The following is a 24327-nucleotide window of genomic DNA, read 5'->3' as shown; positions in this document are numbered from 1 at the left end:
GGCAACATAGTTCAACATATTGAAGGTTTTAAGAAAATGCTGAGGGCAAAAAACACTTAAAGATGATGATCCTACATATTACATGTTTCCTACACTTACAGCACATATCTGAGAGTGTTGTCGACAATAACATATTAAAAGAATTAAAACTCGAGATTTTGTTACAACTCGGTTTCCTCTCTCAATGCTTTGATAATTATTTTCCTGAAGTGAAATTTTAACCTTATAAGAGAAGTCTTTGGAAAAAAAATATCCATTTATTTAGTTTCCAAAGTCCTGAATCAATAATTAAGTTAAACTTGTTACATGAAGCGGGAGCTGAATTCCTGCCTCTTAGATGTTCCTCTACACTTAAGAACGGTTTTGAGATATTGAATTTTTGCTAATTTTGGGTCAAGAAAAGGTTATTCTATTACTATTACTTTTCACAGCTACATACTTGTGTGAATTGGGATTTCTCTCATTAGTTCAGTTCAAAAATATGAACAGAAACAGGATCAACATTGCACCTGATATGCGTTTAGCATTGTCTTCTTGTGTTCCCAATTAGGAACTGCTGCTTATGAATAAATTAGAACATACATCTCATCAAACCTCTCTTTTTTTTTTTTTTTTTTTTTAATCTTACCTTCTTCACCTTTGTGTCGGAATTTCCTTCATAATTGTTTTTCTAGAAGTAATGATATTTTATTCATACAAGTGAATAAAGCAATGTGCAGATTATAAAAAAAATATGCATAGTAAACAGAGTTTATGTTATTACACCCAAGTATTATGGGTTGCGATGTAAATTGTGGTTTTTGCTGTGGGTCGTACCAAAAAAAGTTTGATAAACACTGTCTTAAGGGATATCTCCTTAATATGCTTACACGTAAATGGAAACGCATTAAAGTCCTCAAATTCCATTTCACCGAAGAGAATGTGCAGTAAGTGGACATCTTGTGGTGTGCTATAGACTTTACTAGAACACTTTTACAACATCTGGGACCCATGAAGAAATCAATTTTCAGCACCTTGCTATATTTCCTTTCCCTCCTTCTTTCTTTAGTGTCCAGCCTCGTTGGTACTTCACTTCATGAAACAAACGCAATGTCCTCCTCTAGTTTCACTTCTCAGTTGAATGGCCAACATGGTCCCAGCATCAGGCCACATCACCTCGATTTTATGAACCAAACTAAACCAGATCTTGAATGCTAAAGCATTGGATATTCATATGTATTTATATTCACAACGCACTCATGTTATGTGCTTAAATGCTTGAAGCCTAGTCTGAAGTGTTTAAGTTCGCAATAATGTAAGTGTTACCAACCAGCTTATTTGGAATACTGTACTGCACCTGTAATATAATATAGTAGAATGGTGACCATAATAAAAAAAAAAAAATCTCTAATAAACTATGGTCTGCCGGCACATACCTATTCAAAGAGAAAAAACGTGGTAGTCTAGGGACTTAAGAATGCGTTTTCAAGTGGACATTTTGGAAACATAGTGCAACGAAATATTTTTTGGGGTATCTTAAAAAAAAAAAACTACACTTCATTACAAGATTTGTGTGAATTATCACATATGCTCCTATTCTAAAGGATTCTTGAGTTCTCTAAAAGCAAAATAACCAGGAAATGATATTTTAAAGTTGATTACTAGAAAGAAAGAAAAAGAAAACAAAAACGTTTGGTATACTTTACTAGAACGTTAAATAGATTAGTTAATTGCTGAAGGCTTACGGCTTAAACGAATAAGCATCAAAGATGAGGAAGTGACCTGGTTGTTAAGTTATAAAATCTAAATTTGAACATAGAAATCAGTTACATATACACTTTAAGAGAATTTATATTATATAAGTCAGAAATCTAATTAGAATCTTATTCCGTTTAAAGCAGATTAGAAATATAAGAAGAAAAATAGGGAATAAATATCTTCTGAATATAGAAAATATGAAAGAAATCATGGAGGAAGTAAGGAAGTGAAACACTTAACATGGGACGTAATTCGTTAGATTTATTGGGGAGGAATAATGATGAGAAGATAAAGCTGATTGGAAAATACAGGTTGAAATTTAATGGTAATAACAAAGTAGTTCAAATTAACAAGGCAGTGGATAATCTAGGATTAAAAATAGAAATTAATACTTGGCTAAGATGAACACAACTGGAATTTAATAGAAGTTGCTGCATAAAGAAGGCAATTTTCATCCTATCACATTTACATGATAAACGGTAGGAATAGGTGTATGAAACTGTCTTTGATGGTTTAGCAAATTAATTACCAGAGTTACAGTGTTTCATAGGTAATAGCATGCCAATATTTGAGATGAATTTGTATATTTGGTGAATCCAGATTAGTCAAACTTTTGAACAAACTATCCTTCTTTTAATTTTTACAGTAAAAATTTATAATTTCCAGAACGATTAAATATTGCGACTATCCAGTGACAAAAGACTATCCTAATAAGACCATTATATCTCATTATGTAAGATATTAAATTTTGTTTTATTATTACTATCTGTATAGCTTTATATTTTACTTCTTTTATGCTATTAGGATAAAATAATGAAATTTCTTCTTCGTATATCACCTAATTCTTTTATGATTCAGCCATCAATGAATACATTTAAAGACCATAAGGGATATTTAGGAAGAAAAGTAATTTTCAGAAAGTCCTGTTTCATAAACACAAACTACCCGACGATAAACTGAAAATCCCAAACTAAGGAAAGGGAGACATTTCTTTACTGGTGTAAATGTAACTGTCGGTATTCAAAATTGTTTACTAGGTGTTACATTAAAATTACCAATTATCATTTAGAGGCCACCTTCAACAATTGACTTTCAGTAAGTTGGATGTCTCTAACTTTCTCAATGTTAGTTAAAGTTTGACTTTCCTGGAGCTCTAAAGGTCTGTTCCGTGCCTGAATAAGGGAGAAGTGAAAAATTGGTAGGTTTAATTGTACTATTATACTAGTAGTTTCCGGTTCCACTGATTATATCTATTCTTTATTGTCACTTAACTAATGATATGCTTTTTTATTGTTTTTATTTTTCTTTAAGATTGGCTTTAGTAAGAAGATTTTCTATACCCTGAGGCTGATATCTAATTTTTTTTTTAATGTAGTAAGCAATAGCTATAAATTAACCTTATTCAATATAAATTTCTCCTAATTCTCTTTTTGTCCTACCCTTTGGTTCTAACTTTTACTAACTTAATACTAATCTAATGGTTTCGTTATTTATGATCGATATTTAGCCAATGTAGGGAACACGTGTTGTATATAATTTACAGTTCGTTTGGAAAATAGTTACATGCTTTCCATTATAGCTTTCAGGCAGATGTGTTTTTGTATAGCTGCAATGCCTTGTTTATATATGCATATATGTAGGTATAGGTCTTTGGCCAATATATTTTGTAATCTTGCTTATATGCGTTCAAACACTTGTTTGCTATGTGATGTTGGCATACTGAGTAGATAGTTTTTTAACTTTATATCTTTTATTCCTTTTTGAATTAAATTTCAATAGAGCATGAAGGGTAGTTCTCAGATGCATAGTGGTTTATTTTTAGTCTGGCAATTTTAGTCCTTAAATCTTTTTTTTTTTTTATAAGTGATTTATCAAACTATTGTAATGGTTGACTTTAGTATTTTATATAAATTACATAATTCAGTCCGATTCTCAATTTGATATCTATGAATGAGTTTCCTTTATGAAGAAAAGTTTCTCTTGTTTTACGTTTTGTGCTTGTGTGTTCATTTCTACTGTTTTATTAAAAAGTCATTGGATCCCACTCAATATATAATCAACCGTCCTTTAATAGCATTCTGTTTTTTTTGGGCGAGCTGGAGATTGCTGTTAGAAATATTCAACGAAAAGTTTAAAGAAAGTGTGGAAGATTCTTGTGTAAAACATCCCCCAACCCCCACCAAATGTTCTTTTGATTTGGTGTGGAATCACACTAAGGATTTTTGTTTCCACCAAAAGCTGTCAAAAAGGGAAAGCACGAGATGTTGCTCTAGATATTGTCTTTCCGATTGGACGGGAAGCAGCGCTTTAAACCGCGATGTAAACATATAGGATGTCGGCTGCAAATAGAACGTGCTCTTGTTTGGCAATCTTGGGTCCAGCAAGCCTCAAGAGATGTCAAAAATCTCCTGTGGTAGCTGTAGAATTCTTAAATTCACCTAATATACTAATGATACAGATGACGGCACCAGTGAAACTTTTTTGCCGTCAAGATTATATCTGTTGATCGCTTTCGATAAACTTTTTCTCATTTTCTCATTTGCTCCTCGAACGACATCTTTTCTCGGGGGGACTTCCACTAGAGATCCCTTCAATGGTGTCTGAAAGATCACTGGTCAGCCGACATGGATCCTCCACTCCATCCTGTTTCGATGGCACGTAAAGCTCTGGCAGATCTTTTGTGGTGGGTGAATGAGGAAAACATCTCCAGGGAAGTCCCATTCTGTCTACCTCCAGAAATTTAACTGTGCTTAGATTTATGGAAAGAGGATTAGTCCACACACCAAAATGGTTTGACATAGTCCTCTAGGATGCCTGGTCGGAAAAAAGAAATTTGTCTGCACATCAATATCCTTGAAATACAAGCACCATTGCCAGACCTGCAAGCATTCCAAGAACGTTTGAAGAGACATTCAATAGTGTTAATGATCAACAACATTACAGCAATGGCCTATGTCAAGAAGCGAGTTGTTCGCTCGGGAAGCTTTTTTTTTTTTTTTTTTTGTTTCTACTCCCCTGTTCCAGACCTCTGTGCTTTTCGAGGATTTTTCAAACACCCATTGGATCACCTGGACGCATATATCTCCCCTTCATTCAGCATGATCAGACCATTAATTAACAATGTGTTGATTAAGCCAGTACACTGGATCACCCTTGTGGCTATCAGATGGCCTAATGCAGAAGTGTATCCCGATCTGTTAGCTTTTGTAGTGGAGGTCCTGAAAGAGCTATCACAATAGTTCAAGCTTTTCTATCAGCTGCACCATCAGAGGTACCATCATTCCATGCAATTATTAAATCTTTAAGGGTGGAGGGTATTTAGCATCTCCTGAGAGAAAGGCTTTTTGCAAGGCACTGCACAGATGGATAGAGACCTGTGATGGTCCTCTGCAGCTGTCTACCCTGGGAAAAGAGTAATCTTCGGTATCATTGTACTGTATTACCGCTTGCCAGTTCCTATGTTCTTGATGTTTTTGTTTTCTGGGTAGCAAAGTGAGACCGTATTGAAACAAGACCCATTATATTTACACATTTTACCAGAAAATCTATGTTTTCCTTTAGTAAATAACGTGACTCAACCGGTTTTCACCTTCATTTCCACCGCAACAACAACTAGTTCGGCTACTTAGAGTTAGTCAAACTGATTGTTCTGCTTGTTTGCGGTTGAAATGTACGTCAAAGTCGGTTAAATCACGTTATTTACTACAGGAAAATATATATTTTCTATTGGAAATGATACCCTGTAATACAGTAAAACTTTACCTAATCTTTTGCAATTGGTGTCGAAGGGGTACTTCTCCAGTAGGAGCAACTGTAGCTTAGGGTGCTGTCTTCCTAGTCTTCCTTCGCTGAAAAAAGCACCACCTAGTTGCGGCTCTCAAAGGCTACCACTCATCCTTGGCAATGGTCTACCAATTGAAGGGTATACACATCTCCTCGTGGCAGTTGTCCATGGTCATGACACGCTTTGGGCAGTCTTGCCCACCCTAGGACCTCAAGGCCCTGGAGTGATTAATGACCCTTGTCCTTAAAGTTCTTGCGTCTACTGCATATGGGCCTTTGAGGAGGTCTTCAGAGTGAGATCATAACCTTAAGACATTTTTTGCTGAAGAGGTGCAAGAAGATCTGATCTCTTTCAGCTTTATTCCAGAGTTTGTGGCTGGAACTCGGAATCAGTTATCTCTTGACACCAGGTTCGAGACCCTCTGCATTCCCTTTCTATGTGAAGCGACAAGTGTTGATCAGAGGAGATGCTTTTGTAACCCGTTACTGCTCTCCAGTGCTATTTGATAAGGACCTGACACTTCAGGTCTGAGTGTCAGCGAATTTTCATTAGTACTGGAGACCAAGAATGAGGTGTCAAGGAACACTAATACTTTCTGGCATCACGTCCCAGTCTGTATAGTGTTGCCTTAGATACCAGCTAGGACCATAGCTCACGAAAGAGTATAGACACCCTCCTAGCTTTCAGAAAAAAAAAAAAACTCTCCATTTGCCAAGTGTTGAAGGCTGGAATCTGGAAGTGTCAAACCAATTATCCTTCCTTATATTTATGATTATAATCACATGTCCCTTGTCACCTCAATGCTTGGTCATATGGTGACTGCTTAAGTAGTTGTATAACCAGCGTAGCTCCAGAATGACACATAAAGCTTTTTTTCTGGTAATGTGTCGATGTAAGTCCAGAATGAATGATAGAAAGGCTGGCTCTTCTCCTCCATTTCTGTCCCCCGTTTTGTGGATAAAGAGGTCGAATACTTATATGCTAGATGGTTCGTGATGCTGGTAAGTTACACTTTGGAGCTACATTAAAATCTTTGTTTTTAAAGAGGTATCTTTCCCATTCATCCTATACAAGGATGGTGGCAGAATGTATGCCAAGCAGTTAATCATCATACAGATTTATTATTACAGATATCCTCTTCAGGAGAAGGGTTTCTTCATTTGACCGGGTATATGACTCCTTGTACAAGCCAGGATCTATCAGTCTGCTCATATCTATGAAAGATAGTTAGGAGGTAACTAAAGTCACAGCTTTTCTTCCAAAAATGAGACCAAGTGGTTGCATACGTCCAGGAAAAAAAAATCCAGTTTGGTTCTAAGGGAAATTCCAACCCACAAAGTAGCAAGTCTCCTTATATAAAGGACTATGGTTTGTGTGTTGCGTAGTAACAAATGCAAGATCAAAATACTGTAATTGGTGTAGTTTTTTTCACCTACATAAACCCAAGTCCTTCAATACAAAGTCGCTCCTTAACCACCCCTCTCAGTCCTAGACCGAATCGTCCAAAGTGTGACTTTCAAACTGGTGAGAGGTGGTGTTGGCTTCTCATTTGATCCCTCCCAACAGTTCTTTACCTGCTCGTTGGACCACTCTACGACAGGCTCCAGCCATTGCCACCTGGGTGGTCGTGCTTCAGCTCGTACTGAAAACAATATCCTTAATAAAGAATTCTGGTTTGTATAGCATGGAAAAACATAATGCATTTTTTAAAAATTCTGATTTTAAGTTTTATTTTTTACCAAATTCTGATTTTAAGTTTTATTTTACAAGTTTTATTACATTCTTAGGGCATCATCGTTTAAATGACTATAATGCTATATGACCCCTTGTCGAGGGCTCCAACTCTTTCTCTCCCTATTATATTTATCTTTTTATTTATTGTGCATTCTATATATGCGTAAGTAGAATTACTCATCTATTACGAAAAATTTACTTCACTATGATTTCATCATAGTTTATTTGTCATACAAATAAACTTTTTAAGATAGTGAATAGTGGGTGTAGATATTTTTCACATCTCACTTGAATAAAATATCTCTTAACTTATACACTACAAAGGTATACTTGAATCATTTCTATTTAAAATTCATAAACAATTAAAGACCAAAAATTTAATGCAATGTATATGGAAAATTTATATATAATATAAATTCATTTATTTATTTGTCGTTAGAAATATTGAAAAAAATCACCTTTATTCCAATTTATGTATCGTGCCTGCCTAAATTTTCCACTAAAACAATAATCTCTATACTTTTTGAAAAAATTTTAATGGCGAAAAATAGGACTCCTGACACTACCGGCTAACTACTATTGTTGTTCAACGAAACATAATACTTGAAATTTTACAATGCTTCACTCCTGTTATTTATGAGTAGTTAGTTATATTTATCCTTCTCATGGCTAAATGCATAAAATTACCAAGCTTTTATTAAATTTCAGGTTTTCTTCCAGTAACTCAAAATTCCTCGTTATGAAACGCACCGAAGATCTGGTATTGAAAGTCAATATCTTGTCTAGTGTCTGTTATTTATGTAAGCAGTGTTGTGGGCTCTTCTACCACAGAGATGCTTTAAGAAAACATTTACTTAAATGTAAGAATGAAATCGATCAATTTACCTCCTGGCCTGAAAATGCTCATTCAGAAGTGATCTCGGAAGAAGAAGAGGATACCGATAAAGTTTTGGCATTTGATAGAAAATCTACCAATTCAAGGAGTTTACAAACTCACAAAGCCACTCCCTCAAAACGAAAACCATTTGCATGCCCCGTCTGTAAGGAGTCATTTTCAAATGTTGATATCTTTGATGAGCACAGAATTACTCATTCGGGTCCGTTCATTTGCAGAACATGTGGTAAATCCTTTACTCGTGCTTGGTCTTTACGAAGACATTTATCCTCTCATTTCAGGGAAGCACACATAACTTGCAAAGTCTGCCGAAGAAGATTTTATAGAGCAGATAATCTCAGAAAGCACTGCAAAAAACATTTCAATGACATTAAATATATTTGTGGTGTGTGTGGAGAGAAACATGAAAGAAAAATGTGCTACAAAAAGAGCTCTAGTAAACTAACAATGCCAAAAACATCTGCTAAAAATTTTGATAATACAATAATCCAGCGGAAAAGACCACATAAAAAGGGACCTTCGATATCAAGTGCTGCAAAATACAAACTGAATAATGACTTGAATTCATTTGGTAGTCCATTGATCTCCCTGGAAAAAGCTTCAAAATCAAGAAATTCCTCTGCCTTGGAATATGAATCTTCAGAGGTATCATCTTCGAATGAAACTGGTAATTATATGGAACCTATGTATTTAAACAAAAGTAGTCTAGGTTCCCCCTCAGATGGCACATTGTCAGAGAGATCGTCATCATTAAGTGAGATTGTCAATTTTCAAAGCTGTTGGGAAGATATGTCGTTTGAAGAATCTTATGAAGGTGGAATTACACACTCCGTTGACTTTATGGGAGAGATATCGTCAGAAGTTTCATCTTTATTTGAAGTTAAATTTCCAGAGGAATTTCAGGAACGCACATTAAATGTGAGTTCTTCCTTTCAAAGTAATCTTACTAAGTCTAATAGCTCCTATACCTCCTTAGAATATGTGACTTTTGAGGAGTCATCATCCTTGGATGAGATTAATAATGCACACACTTTGCCTGAATTGTCACTGATAGAAGAACCCTCTTTTTCTACTAGAACTGAAAATCCTGAGCCCCACCTGGAAGGAGTGTCATTTAAGAGATCAACAACAAGTAATAATTTTAATAACGAGGCCCTTCTAGGATGGGAACTTGAGGAAGGAGCTTTTTCTGTGAGAGATCATACTTCAGGAAATATTTCGGATAACCCCGAATTAGAGGCTTCTTTAACATCTAGTGAACTTGTAAATTCGCAGGCATTATTAGATGTGTCAGCAAGAGGAATTCCGGTTCCAGGTCCCTTTAGGAATCAGAGTGATCTATTTTCAGAAGGATTATTATCGCCGCATAAGACAGTAAATGCGTGTAATTCCAAAGAAAGGGAATCGGAAGCGATACCTTCATATCCGAGTAACATTGCTAACCATCAAGATTCTCTTGAATGTAAAGAGAGAGGGATTCAATCGCCTTTGCTTGATATTGATAATGCAACGGAATTAATTGAAATGGCATTGTTAGAGGATCCATTTTCAATCGAGGACCATAATTTCTGGACCCTCTTGGAAGAAAACTTTTTAGAGGGCCCACCTATGAGTGATTCTAACTTGTATGCTAACATTTTGGAAGAGATATCATTAGAAACCTCTTCATCATTGTGCAAGATTACCGATTCTTTGATCCAAGATCAAAGAACACATATAGATAAACTAACCTTGGTTCCAAAGAAAGGAGATTAATTTATCTCTTAGGAGACAAATATCACCTTCGTCTTTTGAAATACCTAGTAAATGAGCTTGTTTTGATAAATTCAATTGATTTTCCGTTTATGGGCATACTGTATCACAGATACATGGGTTTTGAACTGCCGACTAGGATGTATCATACAGGAATACAATTTCTGTACAATGGTACAACCTATCTTGCAGAATTTAGTCATTGCAAATATGAACTAATGGCTATAAATGCACAAGCATATTATACACCATTGGATCATGCTGCTTGTTAATAATTGTAAAGGAGCTAAGTGATCATTATTGTAAAGTATAATTGCAAAATAAAAGAATGTATTCTCTAAATAGAGCCTTGATTTTGATCACAGTAATAAAGTCCCATAAAAGGTGTATCTCTGGACTTTCTTGTTGTATATTTTATAAACCTTTTGTTCTGTATGTGAGGGTCTATATTGACACTGTGGTTGTGTCGAAAATGAATGGTTGTAAATACCGTATGATTAGTTTTATTTTAATATTATTATTAACTTTATTTAGGTGTGCGTCGTGTATATATATATATATATATATATATATATACATATATATATATATATATATATATATATATATATATATATATATATATATATATATATATATATATATATATATATTATGTATACATGTATATGTATGTAATTTTTTTTTAGAATTTTGTTTGCCTAGTACGTGAGTTTGCGTAAATGTTAACTGTAAAGTTTATTTTTGTTTGTTTGTTTTTTTACATAGAAAAGCATATAGGTACCATGTATAATTTTATAAACTGTCATGAAATGTGACATTTGAGAAAACATTGTTGTTTTTAGATTTATTCTTTTAAATAATAATATATGGCTTATATTTTTTTTCATATTTTAACAAAATATCTCTTTACTATTTATTAATTGCATACTCAAAGTATGAATTAAATACCGTATGTTTATTTTTTTATAAAATTATTTTGTTCAAGGGTGGATCGCGTATGATTGAAAACCTTAACTATTAAAGTTTTATATGGCGAATGCCATATTATAGTCGCTAATGTACATATGCTTTTATAAACTGTCATGAAAAGAGAATATTGTAAATTTTTAAAAGAAAATTCCTTGTTTTTAGATTTATACTTTTAAATATATATACAATGTTTATATAGTTTTCTTATTCGTACATAATATCACTGTTTATTAGCAATTATTCAGTTATTACTCAAAAGTACTTAATAATGATAAGCCATATGCTGAATGGGTCAATTTAAATAATTCAACTTAAAGGTGAACTCACATTATGTACCTATATAAAGATTTAAAAATGTACGTAAAACATACAATTTACAACTATACCATACATTCCAGTTACAATATCAACGTATTTTGTTCTCAAATTTGAAGTGTTTGGTACTGGACAATTCCAAAATATTTTTTTTTTTTTTACTACGATTATGAGGACAATTGAGAAGTCTTAAGAGCAGTCTTGTGGTCATCCTACCATTAGATCACGTAAATAATGCACTTGAAGTATTTCCCTTCTGTTTAGGGATTTTAAGACCGTTAAAAAGCTATGTCAACTTTCAACAATAGACTTTCAAAAACGGTGTTTTGAAAACTTTACTCTTATAATCCTCTTGAATTACGACTAAAAGGGTTTCTTCATTATATCGATGGTAATTAGTCTTTTACATGACTCATATACTCTTTATGAAACTAGTGACTAGGTCTATTGGAAAAACATATCTGAACAACTGATATTCTTCAAGGGAAATATCTATAAAACAATATTCTCCTTGCAACACCAATGAAAAAAATATATATATATTTAAAGTTAGGTCTAAGGTACAACTTGCATTTAATGAGTTAGAATCTCCTGTCCAGATAAAGGTACTTTATTTGTGTATCTAATGAGCAAGGTAAGAAGAATATATCTTTTCACATAACACATCCCTCAAAATAGTGCAACAAATGGAGTTTTCTTACTGGCAGTTGAAATACCTTGGGTGCTCAATTTTTTTTTTTTTTCGTAAAATAGCATGTTTACTCCCTTAAAATGGGCTAGAGTTTATTCATTCTAAGGAATAGGGTAGTGTAGTATCTACTATCTATGTTTTATTATGTTTTTTTATTCAAAATAGTTTATATTTGCCAGAGGAAACACCTCTTTCCATCTAATTGTAATTACTACTGATCATAGAATGCTTTTTTTTTCATATTTCTATCGATAATTATAAGTATTTCCTGATAATAGCTTACTTTAATCGATATTTACAGTTTCGTTATTGCTTGAAACTGGTTTCTTTCCTCACACTGATTAATATAAACTTAACTTTTGGATCTGATATTCAGTTGCGAGTTTTAAGAAATTCTGGATTTATTTTTCAAATACCATTTTCAACGTTCATTTTGAGGTTAGTTTTCCTTTGAATATAAATCTATAGATTTATCTCGGTAAGATTTCTGTACAATCCTAATATTTTTAAATAAATACTGTTTTTTGTATTTTTTAAAAAGAGGTTTAGTGATACACAATGCCAAGAAACTTTATCCTCACGTATCCAAATAATACAAGATAACAGTAAATCTTCATAAGTAAAAATTAATCTAATTCCGCAGTAAAGTTATATTAATATTTGTTTATTGAATGGTATGCTACATTTATTTCTCATGGCTATGCTATAATGTTTAAGTTACCCAGATCTAGGAGAAGTATTTTTTTCTTTTCCATATATTCAGTTTTATCATCCAAATTATTATCATGAGCTTAAAATCCTCTTTGTTATATTTTCAATCTAATTTTATTTGCTTTCAAACCTCCTTATTGATTGGAAATTCTATAAAACTCTCATTCGCTTTATATATAAAGTTCAAATTTACCAATAAGATTAAAAACATTTACTTTTAACATAAAGATTTTATTTGTTTTGTCAGATGAAAAAACATCAGGACTAATGAAATTGTTAGTCTACCCTATAATTAGCGTTGGAGATTTACATTTTGAAAGTTGTCGAAGAAAATTTAAACGTTTTAAGTACGAAATGCTGTTTGTAAAGAATCCAGGTTTTGGAGAAACAAAGGAAAGCCGTGAAAATAATTTCACTTAATAAGAAAGCAATAGAGGTCTCCTTGTTTCAACTGTATTGGAAAATTTACAATAATCTGGACAATAATATATATTCAAGATTTAAGATGGTTTTTATTTTTTTTACCAACCCCTGTGTTGAATAATAATCAACCAATTGGGGTTTAGCAGTTATCTTATCTCGTATTGTCGGGCAGAATTATGGGTCATAAAATTTCTCTTATCTGATATTCATATATGGCATCGTCGTTTACGTAGCTATACACAAGGTACATCTGCTCCGTTACAAGAGATCTGCAGTTAATTAAAAGTTGTGCCGTTAAATCTGTAATGTCCAAACTTTTTAAAATACTTGAACAGGGTTTATATTCTAATCTACCGTTTGGTCTTCAGCAGTAGACATTTATGTCGTATGATTAGGCAAGAATAAGCGTCTTATTATATTCGCTTTTGTTATAGAATCAGTTGATATTTAATGCCCAAATATATTGTTTTGATATAAACACAATTCTCTTCCTTTTTATGTTATTTATCCTGTTTCCTTTTATCTCTTATTTAGCGTAGATATGTCCTAAAATATAAATTAAAATTGCGAAAAAAGTATTTTCTGTTACTCTAATAAAAACCCTTAGTAGTGGAATAATGAATGAAATATATACGCATTTAGAAGGAGGATATGTTATCAGGTAAGAGACGAAGAAAATAAGGGTTTAATCAATTGTAGCTTCATGACGACATGAATTGATGAACTCAGGAAATATGCTGGTATACTCTGATATACAGAAAAGCCATAAACAGACGTGTGTGGAATGACATAATAAATATAAGCATAGAAAAAAATCTACCGCGTGCTAAAATATTCGGAGACCTATCTGAACAAAGACTTACAAGTAAAATGCTTATAGATTAGACATCTACTAAAATTGGGAAAAATAAATTTATAAAAGAAATAACAGAAAAAACATATATATATAAATTTCATGCTTTTGGAAGAAAATTAGGTTTCTTTCAATGTAGAATTTCGATAATATTTGAAATGTAAAGGAAGGAAAGGATGCAGATCTGGTTTATGTAAGAGGGTGGACTTTGTGGAAATCGGAGAATGTGATTGGACGAGATTTAAGGATATAAGGATATTAATTTAGTGAGAAACATAATATATACTAACCTTTGAATAACGATATAAAAAAGAAAAAGGTTATGAGTTTTCTTCATTAGCTTACCAGATTATTGTGTTTGGTATGTTAGGATGACACAAACTTTCGAAGGCATTATTGATATGGAAAACTATTTTTTTTTTCTTTTCTTTTTGTATATGTGATTAAGGTAACTAAGTCAAAGGAGCTAATAAAGTTAATAAATGAACTATAAAGGTGATAGTAATTTTATTATTCAAAAGTGCAGTACATTGCATATACATTGTACAATCTTTCCTGTGGTATGTAACTTGGTAAAAGAGCTTATCTTATGAGCATTTTGGTGTACATAGGTGAACGTCCTTGTTTGTACGAGAGCATTTTTGTCGTTTTTTTCTTATATCAAATGTAATCATACTGTTTTTCAATCTTACCACTCTCCTTCTTGGCCAGTATAAGGCAAAAATGATCGCTCTTTGCCAATATTACTTTACGTAAGTTATTTTTCAAAGGGGATGAGATATCTGACAGTAATGATGCATATCATTTACAAAGATTTTAATATACAAGATATATTGCTCAGTGATCTCTGATCTCTGCTACCTTTAGCGAATTATTACATTGAGACGACTTTATAAGTGGAATTTCACTATATGCGATATTAATATCACTTGTCTGAAATTAAGGCTATAAGAGGAAGAATATTTTTTTCGAAAGATGGGAATAATTCTATTCAATAATGTTAGTACACAAGAAGTACAATCTTGATTATCTAAGTAATTGTCATCGCAACTGTTGATGATGGGTAGAAATTTATTTCCAAAAGAGCTGGTGTGGATTTCTGTAAAACTGTACTTATTTTTTTTTTTCTTTTTTTTTTTTTTTACAAGAAAACATCACTGATGAGGATTTATAAGGACTTAATTTAGTAGTGACTGCAGGAACAGAGAATATTCTATCTAATTCTCTAAAAGCATAATTACAGATAAGAAAGACTTGTACTGAGGATATAAAAATTTAGGCAAATATATATAATGATTCTATGCAGTTCATCTGCTATAAGAATATGAATGCAATTGAAGCAAAGCTAAACTATTAACTTCAATGATTTAAACAATTTGTGAAACTGACTCAGATCAACAACTGTGGGCTTTAAATAGGGAGATTAAAACTGGCAAAGAATGCATTTCTTTTTTTTTTAAACTGCTCATAATTCTGGAATTTAGAAATAAGGTATATCTGAGTACCTTGTTAATATCCTCAATCGTATGGATGTCACTATGTGAGAGTCAAATGCCAAAAATAACAATGTAAATCTCATTAGTAAATTGAATAATGTACTTAAAGGCTTGTCAGTTTCCACTATTAACTGAAGTACCTATTGATGACATGAAATTATTATCTAAAATATTACATGATAGGCAACTGAATTAACCATTTTCAAAGTGCCCCTTAATAGAATTAATTAAACTGTATAAAAGACTATGAATTTTAATAAATGGCAAAATTTATGCACACACTTTTGGTAAGGCCATGAGGACCAACTTTTTTTTTTTATTTATTTATTTTTTTTTTCAAGAGGAACCTTAATTAACATTATACCAGATTCTATAAAATGGTTCCGTCAATTAACAACATGATATATGTTGTCCGAAATTAAAGAGTTCGATAGATTTAAAAAAAAAACTAATGACTTCGAGATTAATTGTAGCTTGCCTTTTTCAGACTGTCGTCTACACTGAAGAAATGATAATTTAAGTTTTAGTATATAAAGAAAGCACACGGTTATCTGTGCATATGTGTATATGTTGTGATTGGACGAAAGTACCAACTCCAATCAGTATATGTCAGAATAATAGAATCAAAATATCTCCCCAAGATACATTGACTACCGAAAATCTTAAAAGCTTTTCACTATTAATATGTCTATTTTTGGGTAATTCAGGGAGAAATTTACTGGGTGTATTTCTCAAAAGTAAATAAATTTGTAATAACAAATCAAATATTTTAATATATTTGAGTTGCATTTAGTTGAAGATACACTATAAATGTAAATATCATGATATTATTAAGCCACATACTTACGATCATACCTTATGATCATCATTCTCCATAATTTGCAGAAAGCTCTAATTTTAGCTATATTTGTCTGAAAACATTCAGAGACCTCAGATCTACATTCAAGAGATGTAATTGATACAATGAAAAGATTCCTTGCCCGAAAAACTGATAATTTAACTATCAAAATTTTAATTCTCACTATGCAAATAGAGAAGAAAAAGAAAAATATGTATTATTTCCAATTCAAGTAATCCCCTGTGAACACAGTTAGTTCCCTTCATCGGTGATTTTGAACTTGGTGAGAAAAGAGATTATTAACCTCTCAATACAATGAGGTGGTCGAAACCTTATACCCTTTTTCCTTGACTCTATATTGATCTGACATTGTTTTGAGGACCTTTTCCCCTTATCATTATTATTACTATTATTATTGTTATTATTATTATTATTATTATTATTATTATTATTATTATTATTATTATTATTATTATTATTATTACTTGCTAAGCTACAACCGTAGTTGGAAAAGCAGTAGTCTATAATCACATGGGCAACAAGAGGGAAAATAGCCCACTGAGGAAAGGGAACAATTAAAAATAGAATATTTTTAACAACAGTAACATTAAAATAGATATATCCTATATATACAATAAAAAAAATAAGGAGACGAGATGATAAGAAATTAGATAGAGTGCCCTAGTGTACCCTCAAGCTTTGAACTACTTCGGTTGGTATTATCAACTTATACCACTGTAAGAAAAAAAAAAAAAACATCCGACAAGTAACGCATGTATGAGAGGCGAAAGCCTTAAAACTAAATCAATGCTAAGGTCAGAACATCCTTACTACACGAAAGGCGAGTGAGCAAAACTCCATTGCAAAGGGTGGTGTAACTTTTCGTTTCGGTCAACTTGGAACAAACGATCCGGACGGGAGTGTCCTCTGAGCCGTTTACTGACGACTGAAGAGCTTACAGACCCTCTACAAATATGGCAGGATATATATCATTCATACAGGACTAGAGGAATCAGTGAAAAAGATTAGTTTCCATTTATGAATGAAAAAAAAGTTTGCACAGATAACTTCAAACGGTTCGAGTTATTGGTAGTTTGTGGCAGCTACAAGTAATGCTCATACCAGAATGTCGATAATTTTTGTCTGAACGTTAAGAGAAGCGAAGGGATAGAGAGAGCGCCTATTTGTGATATGTATAAGAATTGGTAATTGGCACTGACGATTTGAGCTATGAAAGTGTTTATTTTATAAAAGTGTGAGACATTTATGTTTATTGAATATTGGAAAAAAATTGTCTGAAACTATCAAACATTGCCCATCGTCACAATGAATAGGATCGACGAAATAAAAAGAAACAGTAAGTCTGGCACCATGTTTCTTCTCTTACTACATTAATATTAACCAAGTAAAGTGTGAGTTACTTTATGGTTTTTAGCTTTCCTTTTCTGTGTCGAAATCTCGTTTTTTAGTGAGACTACATTCGTAAAAATATCACATCATCACGGTTAGTTTAAAAGTACACATTCGCTATATATATATATATATATATATATATATATATATATATATATATATATATATATATATATATATATATATATATATATATATATATATATATACATGTGGATATACAAATATCTATGTAAAGAGAGAGAGAGAGAGAGAGAGAGAGAGAGAGAGAGAGAGAGAGAGAGAGAGAGAGAGAGAGGGATATTTATATTTGTGTCTGCTTGTGTGTTTAGCGTAAATATGTTTGTCTAAGTTTACCTTCCAGAACATTACCAACTTGTTATGGATCTTTATTATATAATTTAAGACATATTTCTTTACTAGATATTTTGTAGGAGATCCAGGGGTTCCATAATTATTTTTTTTTCTTCCAGTTAAATATATGCAGGGACCACAGGGGCAGACAGTAGTCATAGTTCCTCCGAAACAAACACAACCGTTTAAGGTAAGGATACTACAGAGAGAGAGAGAGAGAGAGAGAGAGAGAGAGAGAGAGAGAGAGAGAGAGAGAGAGAGAGAGAGAGAGAGAGAGAGAGAGAGAGTAAATTTGAACTGTTCATGCCTCTGTAATGAAGTATTTGACAATTATTATTTACCAAATTTTCATTCCACTGATTTGTCTTTTTGTCTTAGGTAACCAAAAAAGGCATCTGTTACTGCTGTGCCTTCTTAACCCTACAAATTGCATTCATCTGTCTCATACTGGGAACTGTATACGGGTCGATCATGCTGTCGATACCAAGCGAGAAAACTGAAGACAATTATATCTATCAGTCGTGGTTCAAAGCTACTATCTCGTTACTATCAATTGCGGGTAAGTTCAAATTTTCATTTTCAAATGATTTCATTATCAACAGCTGTTGCAAGTCCTCTGCTGGTTCAGACATATCCTTCCATGCGCATCTGTTTAAAGTCTTTCCACGCTATTCTATAATCGCAAATTCTCTTAGTTTGTCATACCATCCTTTTCTCTTCGTTAATCTGCTTTTTTTTTGCTGTTACTAGTACTCATTCTGTTAATCTTTTTGTCCTTGTATTATATCCCATTCTCATAATATCTCTTGCCCATGTCCATTTTTTTTTCTTATATGTTGTTATAACACCTAATACTTTAGTTTAGTCACGTATCCTTGTTGGTCTTTTTTTTTCCCTTGGTGTAATTCCCATCAATATTTTTTCTATTGCTCTTTTAGTGTTAATTAGCATATGTTCTAAGGCTCTAGTAGAACTCCGAGTTTCTGATGAGTAAGTTAATGACTTACTATAAAAAGAAACTGACGTCCTGGGTAGTACATTTCCGCCTCCTTTCCTGATACTCTTTCAAACATATTTAGTAGCATATTTTTCAGGGAAGGTAATGTCATCAGAGCAATTCAGGCAGTGCACTGTAAACATTACTTGAGGCAATTTTTAGCCTTTCTTCGACCACTATCATCTAAATCCCGTTCCTGTCCTTTTTGCTCTCGAATCTCCATTGATTTACATTCCATGGTGCACTTGTCAGATATTTTCCTTGGGTCTTTTCTTAGCATTATTATTGATTTCTCCAACCTAGACAGGCTAGCCCTGAACAGAATCCCTACCGGTGGGAGCTACGCTCCTCCCATACACTCCCCCTCAGGACTCTCTCCCCTCCCCCTCTATCCCTTTGGTGTTGGCTAGCCATCACACCCCTGTCCACTGTCCTACAACTCTACCGCGTGCCGGCTGGTTGTGGGTTCGGCTTGGTCCTTTCGTTGGTTAGTCCGTACTGCTACGCTTCCCGCATATAATCAAACTATGGGATAGCATTCGTCGGTCGGTCTGCCGGCGGAGGACCTCCCTTCTTTGAGTGTTCTTCGGTCCTCCCCTGGGCCGCCACTGGCAACAGAGCCGACGGCCGGCTCTCTGCGACCGGATGAAAGGTCGCACCGCTCCCTTTCATTTGAACACTTCTTCCGGAGGAAGAAAGGAATGGGTACTGGGTATTACCCTTCCCTCTATCTCCTCTTATCCTATCCCTCTCTCTCTCTTGGTGCCGCCGTCAGTGTCTTCGGTACTCTACCTGCCTCATTGAATTATGTCAGTGCCGGTATGCCGTTGCCGGCCATCTACCGGCTGCCGGGGGCCGCCGGCTTGCCGGTGATCTGCCATCACCTAAGGTGTCACCCTCTCTCTCTGCCACATACCCTGATGGCTTGGAAGGGTCCATCCTTGATGGGGACCTGCCAGCGCCAGACGAGCTTCTGGCATGCCACCAGGCTTTAGGAGTGAACAGCTATGGATAATAGTCAGTACACCTATGGTATAGTTATACCCTAGACAGAAAACTATTGTGTATAGTTGTACAGCGTACAGTAAAATCTTTCCAGCATATTCTGCGCATCCATGCGCAGTCTCTTGCCGGGACCTAACCTGCTATGGGGGCTTAGCTTCTCCCCCTTTTCTTATACAGTGAATGAATTCAGCTTCCCCCTCTCACCATACCTAATTCCCTAGAGGAAGCCTAAGCTTGGCTCATCCAACACGGATGTTCTTCCTCCTCCTAGGGCCCATGACGGTCCTCTTGAATTAGTTACAGTGTGGGGTCGCGGCAATTGGCTGAGCGGGATGCACAAGTATGTGTCTTTCCTACCTCCTTTCTAGCTTATCTATCCTAAGCTTATACATAAATGGAATCTTATGTTATATGTTTATTAACTTAATTCTAATCTAAGATTACTGTAAGTCATAATTGTATTGACTTCCAAATACTCATTTCCTCTTTCTTTTACAGGAGGAGTATGTGAAGTGTGAGAGCGCCTTCTGCGGCGTTCATCGTCCTAATTTCTACGGCCATCTGGCTTGCCGAACACACGCTGGCTGTTCGATCTCGAAGGGGAACCTTCGCTATTGGGATCCGCTGCCTGCACAGTAAGCAAGAACCTGCTCGATGTGGCGTTCGATAGCCCTCCATCAGCGGAGGCCAGGGACAACGCCCGAGAGAAGCTGCGCAAGTGGGTGCGCGGTTTCCAAAAGAACGCCATGGGGCCTTATATCCCAAACGAGAATATGAGAGCCCTGCTCTTTCCTAAGGCATCTGCTGATGCCATTATTCCCAAGGATGAGATCCTCTACGTCCAACTGACGGTCGAACCGGATGTTTCGGAAGCTCTCCAAGGCTGTCTTATCGATGAAGTGGAGAGGATCTCGGATGTGTCCGAAGACACTGAAAGGACCCTGATGGCTGAGGTTCAAGAAGAGTAAGAGGATCAAGTGGAGACCCCTGATTCTGAGGGCGAGATCGCCTGTGCACCCTCCGTGGCTTCCGTCTTGATTTCAGAACCAGTCCCCTCTACATCTGCCACTCCAGTACCTGCGGTGGCGGCCACCCAGGATACCCTCCAAGCTCTGGTGGTATTCCTGGATGAGAAGTTCCGCCAGGGGAAATCATGGATATGAAGAAATAGCCAAAGAAGATTTCCATCAAGTATCTTCCGTCCTGCTCAGTGACCAATCCCTGGAGGCATGCAAACTACATGCCCATCACGACCGGACGTATTTTTGTTATTGACAAACTAGGCTCCATCCCCCTTGAAGAGGTGGAGTTTTACCCTAGTTTTGACGCCTACCCCGACTGTTACATCCGTCTTAAGTCCGAACCAATCTCCAAGGAGGAGACCGAACCTAAGCAGGTCATAGTGTTTGACCACTCCAAGGCTCAAGATCTGCTGGCCGACTGCCTAAAGAGCAGGGGCTACTCCAATTCCAAGATGCTGGCCCTAAGCAAGAAACACCCGTCCTTTATTGCTCCTCCCCCCATGGTCTTTCCTTTTGCAGAAAAGGCCTTGGTTTCTGTGTTGAAGGCGGTGGAGGAAGGAAAACCCTGCCCTACATTGGAAGAATGTAGGCCTCTCTCCCTCGCCCTACCTCCCGATGATACAAGCTGGAAAGACATACAGTTAACTTTCACGGTTGGAAAGCTGGAGGCTGATGTTGCTGGACGTCAGTTTAACGAGAACCTCCCCAAGCTCACTGAGTACCTTTTGCGTCGAAAACAAGACACAAAGGAGAGGCTGGCTGCCTCTCTATCTCTTCAGGTGAAACTCGAGACAATGGCCGGGGACATTCGGGTCCCAGGCTTCTACATGGTTCTCGCAAAGACCCACCTTGCCACCTTGCTGAAGTACTTATACAGCTTCATCAAGGCCCAGAGAGCCTGTAGAGAAATCGTGTTTGCGGATGCCACTATCAAACGCGAACCCCGGAAACTGATTTCCTTCAGCATCTGGGGGAAATACCTCTTTCCCGTGGACCTTGTGAAAGAGATTGCGGACAGAGCCGCCACTGAGAATGGGAACCTTCTCAACAAGTGACGCATGTCCCGAAAGAGGAAATCTTCTCAGGATGACGTTCCACAGCCTAAGAAGAAGTCCAACAAGCCCCAACCCCAGCAGCGTCAGGCCAAACGCCAGTTTCCGGCACCCGCCACTCCCCAGCTAGTGGCCCAGACACAGCAGACATTTCAGTTGGTCCCTCAGCCGGTGGTGGCCCAGTCACCAGTCTTTACCCCTACTATGAAAGGCAATCCACTACCTTTTGCCCCAAAGGTAGAGGCTCCGACAAAGACTCCTCTCGACGTCCATCCAGAGGGAGAGGAGGAAGGGGAGCTAGCGTCCGAGGTGTTAAACCCTCGGGAAACCAGAAGCAATGAAGTGCTTCCGATGGGAGGAAGACTCCGCCACTTCCAGGATCGTTGGAGCTTCGATCCTTGGGCCCACAGCATCGTCAAGAAGGGAATTGGGTGGAGCTGGATATCACCACCTCCAACCTTCCACCAAATCTTCCAACTTTCAACCCACATCCTGGAAGAATATGTCCTAGAACTCTTGAACAAGAAGGTGATTAAGAGGGTAAAGTCCACCAGGTTCCAGGGAAGACTGTTCTGTGTTCCCAAGAAAGACTCAGACAAACTCAGAGTCATTCTGGACTTGTCTCCTCTCAACAAGTTCATTGCAAACAACAAATTCAAGATGCTGACTCTTCAACATATAAGAGCCATACTGCCTCACAAGGCTTACACGGTCTCAATAGACCTGGCTGATGCCTACTGGCACATTCCCATGAATCACCAGGCTTCTTCCTACCTAGGATTCAGGCTTCAACGAAGACAATACGCTTTTAGGGCCATGCCCTTCGTACTCAGCGTGGCCCCAAGAATCTTCACGAAGCTCGCAGACACGATCATCCAACAGCTACGCCTTCAAGGCGTCCAGGTGATGGCTTACCTAGACGATTGGTTGGTCTGGGCGACATCATCAGAAGAATGCTCGCGTGCCTACAAAAAGGTGACCCAGTTCCTGGAACTTCTGGGTTTCAAAATCAACACCAAAAAGTCTCGACTGTCTCCAGCTCAGAAGTTTCAATGGCTGGGAATCCATTGGAACCTTCAGTCACACCGTCTTTCCATCCCTCTGAAGAAAAGGAAGGAAATAGCCGGATCTGTCAAGAGAATTCTAAAATCTAAACGGATTTCAAGACGACAACAAGAACGAGTACTCGGCTCCCTCCAGTTCGCCTCAGTGACAGACCCAGTGCTACGAGCACAGCTAAAAGATACATCGGGAATCTGGAAAAGAAACGCATCCATCGCTCAAAGAGATCTCAAGAGACCTCTGCCAACCAGGCTTCGCTCGCTCCTAAAGTTGTGGTCGGAGGCAAAAAACGAGAAAAGATCAGTTCCTCTTCAACCACCACCTCCGTCGGTCACCATTCACACGGATGCCTCGCTAGAAGGATGAGGGGGTCACTCCCACCAGCGACAAGTTCAAGGAACATGGTCTCCCTTATTCAAGACGTTTCACATCAACATCTTGGAGGCCACGGCGGGTCTTCTTACTCTGAAGAAACGGTTCCCTCTTCCTTCGGTCTACATCCGTCTCACTCTCGACAGCGCCGTTGTGGTCAGATGTCTCAACCGTCAGGGCTCACGATCGCCCCAACTCAACCAAGTGCTATTACCCATCTTCCGCCTAGCGGACAAGAAGAGATGGCACCTCTCAGCAGTTCACCTACAAGGTTTCCGCAATGTGACGGCAGACGCTCTATCGAGGACAAGGCCCATAGAGTCAGAATGGTCTTTAGACGCAGACTGATTCTCCTTCATCTCCCATCAAGTCCCGGAACTGCAGATCAAACTCTTCACGACGAGCGACAACAACCAAATTCCTCTTTACGTGGCCCCATACGAGAATCCCAGAGCAGAAGCTGTGGACGCCATGTCCCTGGATTGGAACAGAGTGTCCGAGATTTACCTGTTCCCTCCACTCAACCTTCTGCTGAAAGTCGTCTCCAAGCTGAGAAACACCAAGGGAACAGCAACCCTAGTGGCTCCCAAGTGGCCTCAGAGCAACTGGTTCCCTCTAGTCATGGAGCTACAGCCCAAGCTGATCCCTCTGCCGGACCCAGTTCTCTCCCAGCAGGTTCAAAAGTCGACTGTCTTCGCTTCATCAAGGAAAATCCGAGACCTTCATCTCATGATTTTCTCTCCCTAGCCTGAAGAAAAGATTCGGAATCTCTAAGAAATGTTTAGACTTCCTAGAGGAATACAAAACAAAGTCTACCAGAAGGCAATATGAGTCATCCTGGAAGAAGTG

The 24327-nt window shown here is 36.6% G+C and overlaps 1 protein-coding gene across 2 annotated transcripts; it reads left to right on the top strand.

Annotated features, from left to right (window-relative positions):
- Positions 1-2836: 2836 nt before the first annotated feature.
- Positions 2837-10489, top strand: LOC137652018 (uncharacterized). Of its 2 annotated transcripts, XM_068385229.1 has the most exons (3): positions 2837-2935; positions 7964-9389; positions 9426-10488. In XM_068385229.1, the coding sequence occupies exons 2-3, from the start codon at positions 7995-7997 to the stop codon at positions 9903-9905; spliced, it is 1875 nt and encodes a 624-aa protein (XP_068241330.1). In that variant the 5' UTR covers positions 2837-2935; positions 7964-7994; the 3' UTR covers positions 9906-10488. The 2 variants fall into 2 exon arrangements, with proteins under 2 accessions (XP_068241330.1, XP_068241329.1); XM_068385228.1 differs by having other exon boundaries at positions 7964-10489.
- Positions 10490-24327: the final 13838 nt, after the last annotated feature.

This window comes from Palaemon carinicauda, chromosome 13, assembly GCF_036898095.1.
Source record: "Palaemon carinicauda isolate YSFRI2023 chromosome 13, ASM3689809v2, whole genome shotgun sequence".
Lineage (NCBI taxonomy): Eukaryota > Metazoa > Arthropoda > Malacostraca > Decapoda > Palaemonidae > Palaemon > Palaemon carinicauda.
This window is presented reverse-complemented; position numbering and strand designations above follow the sequence as displayed.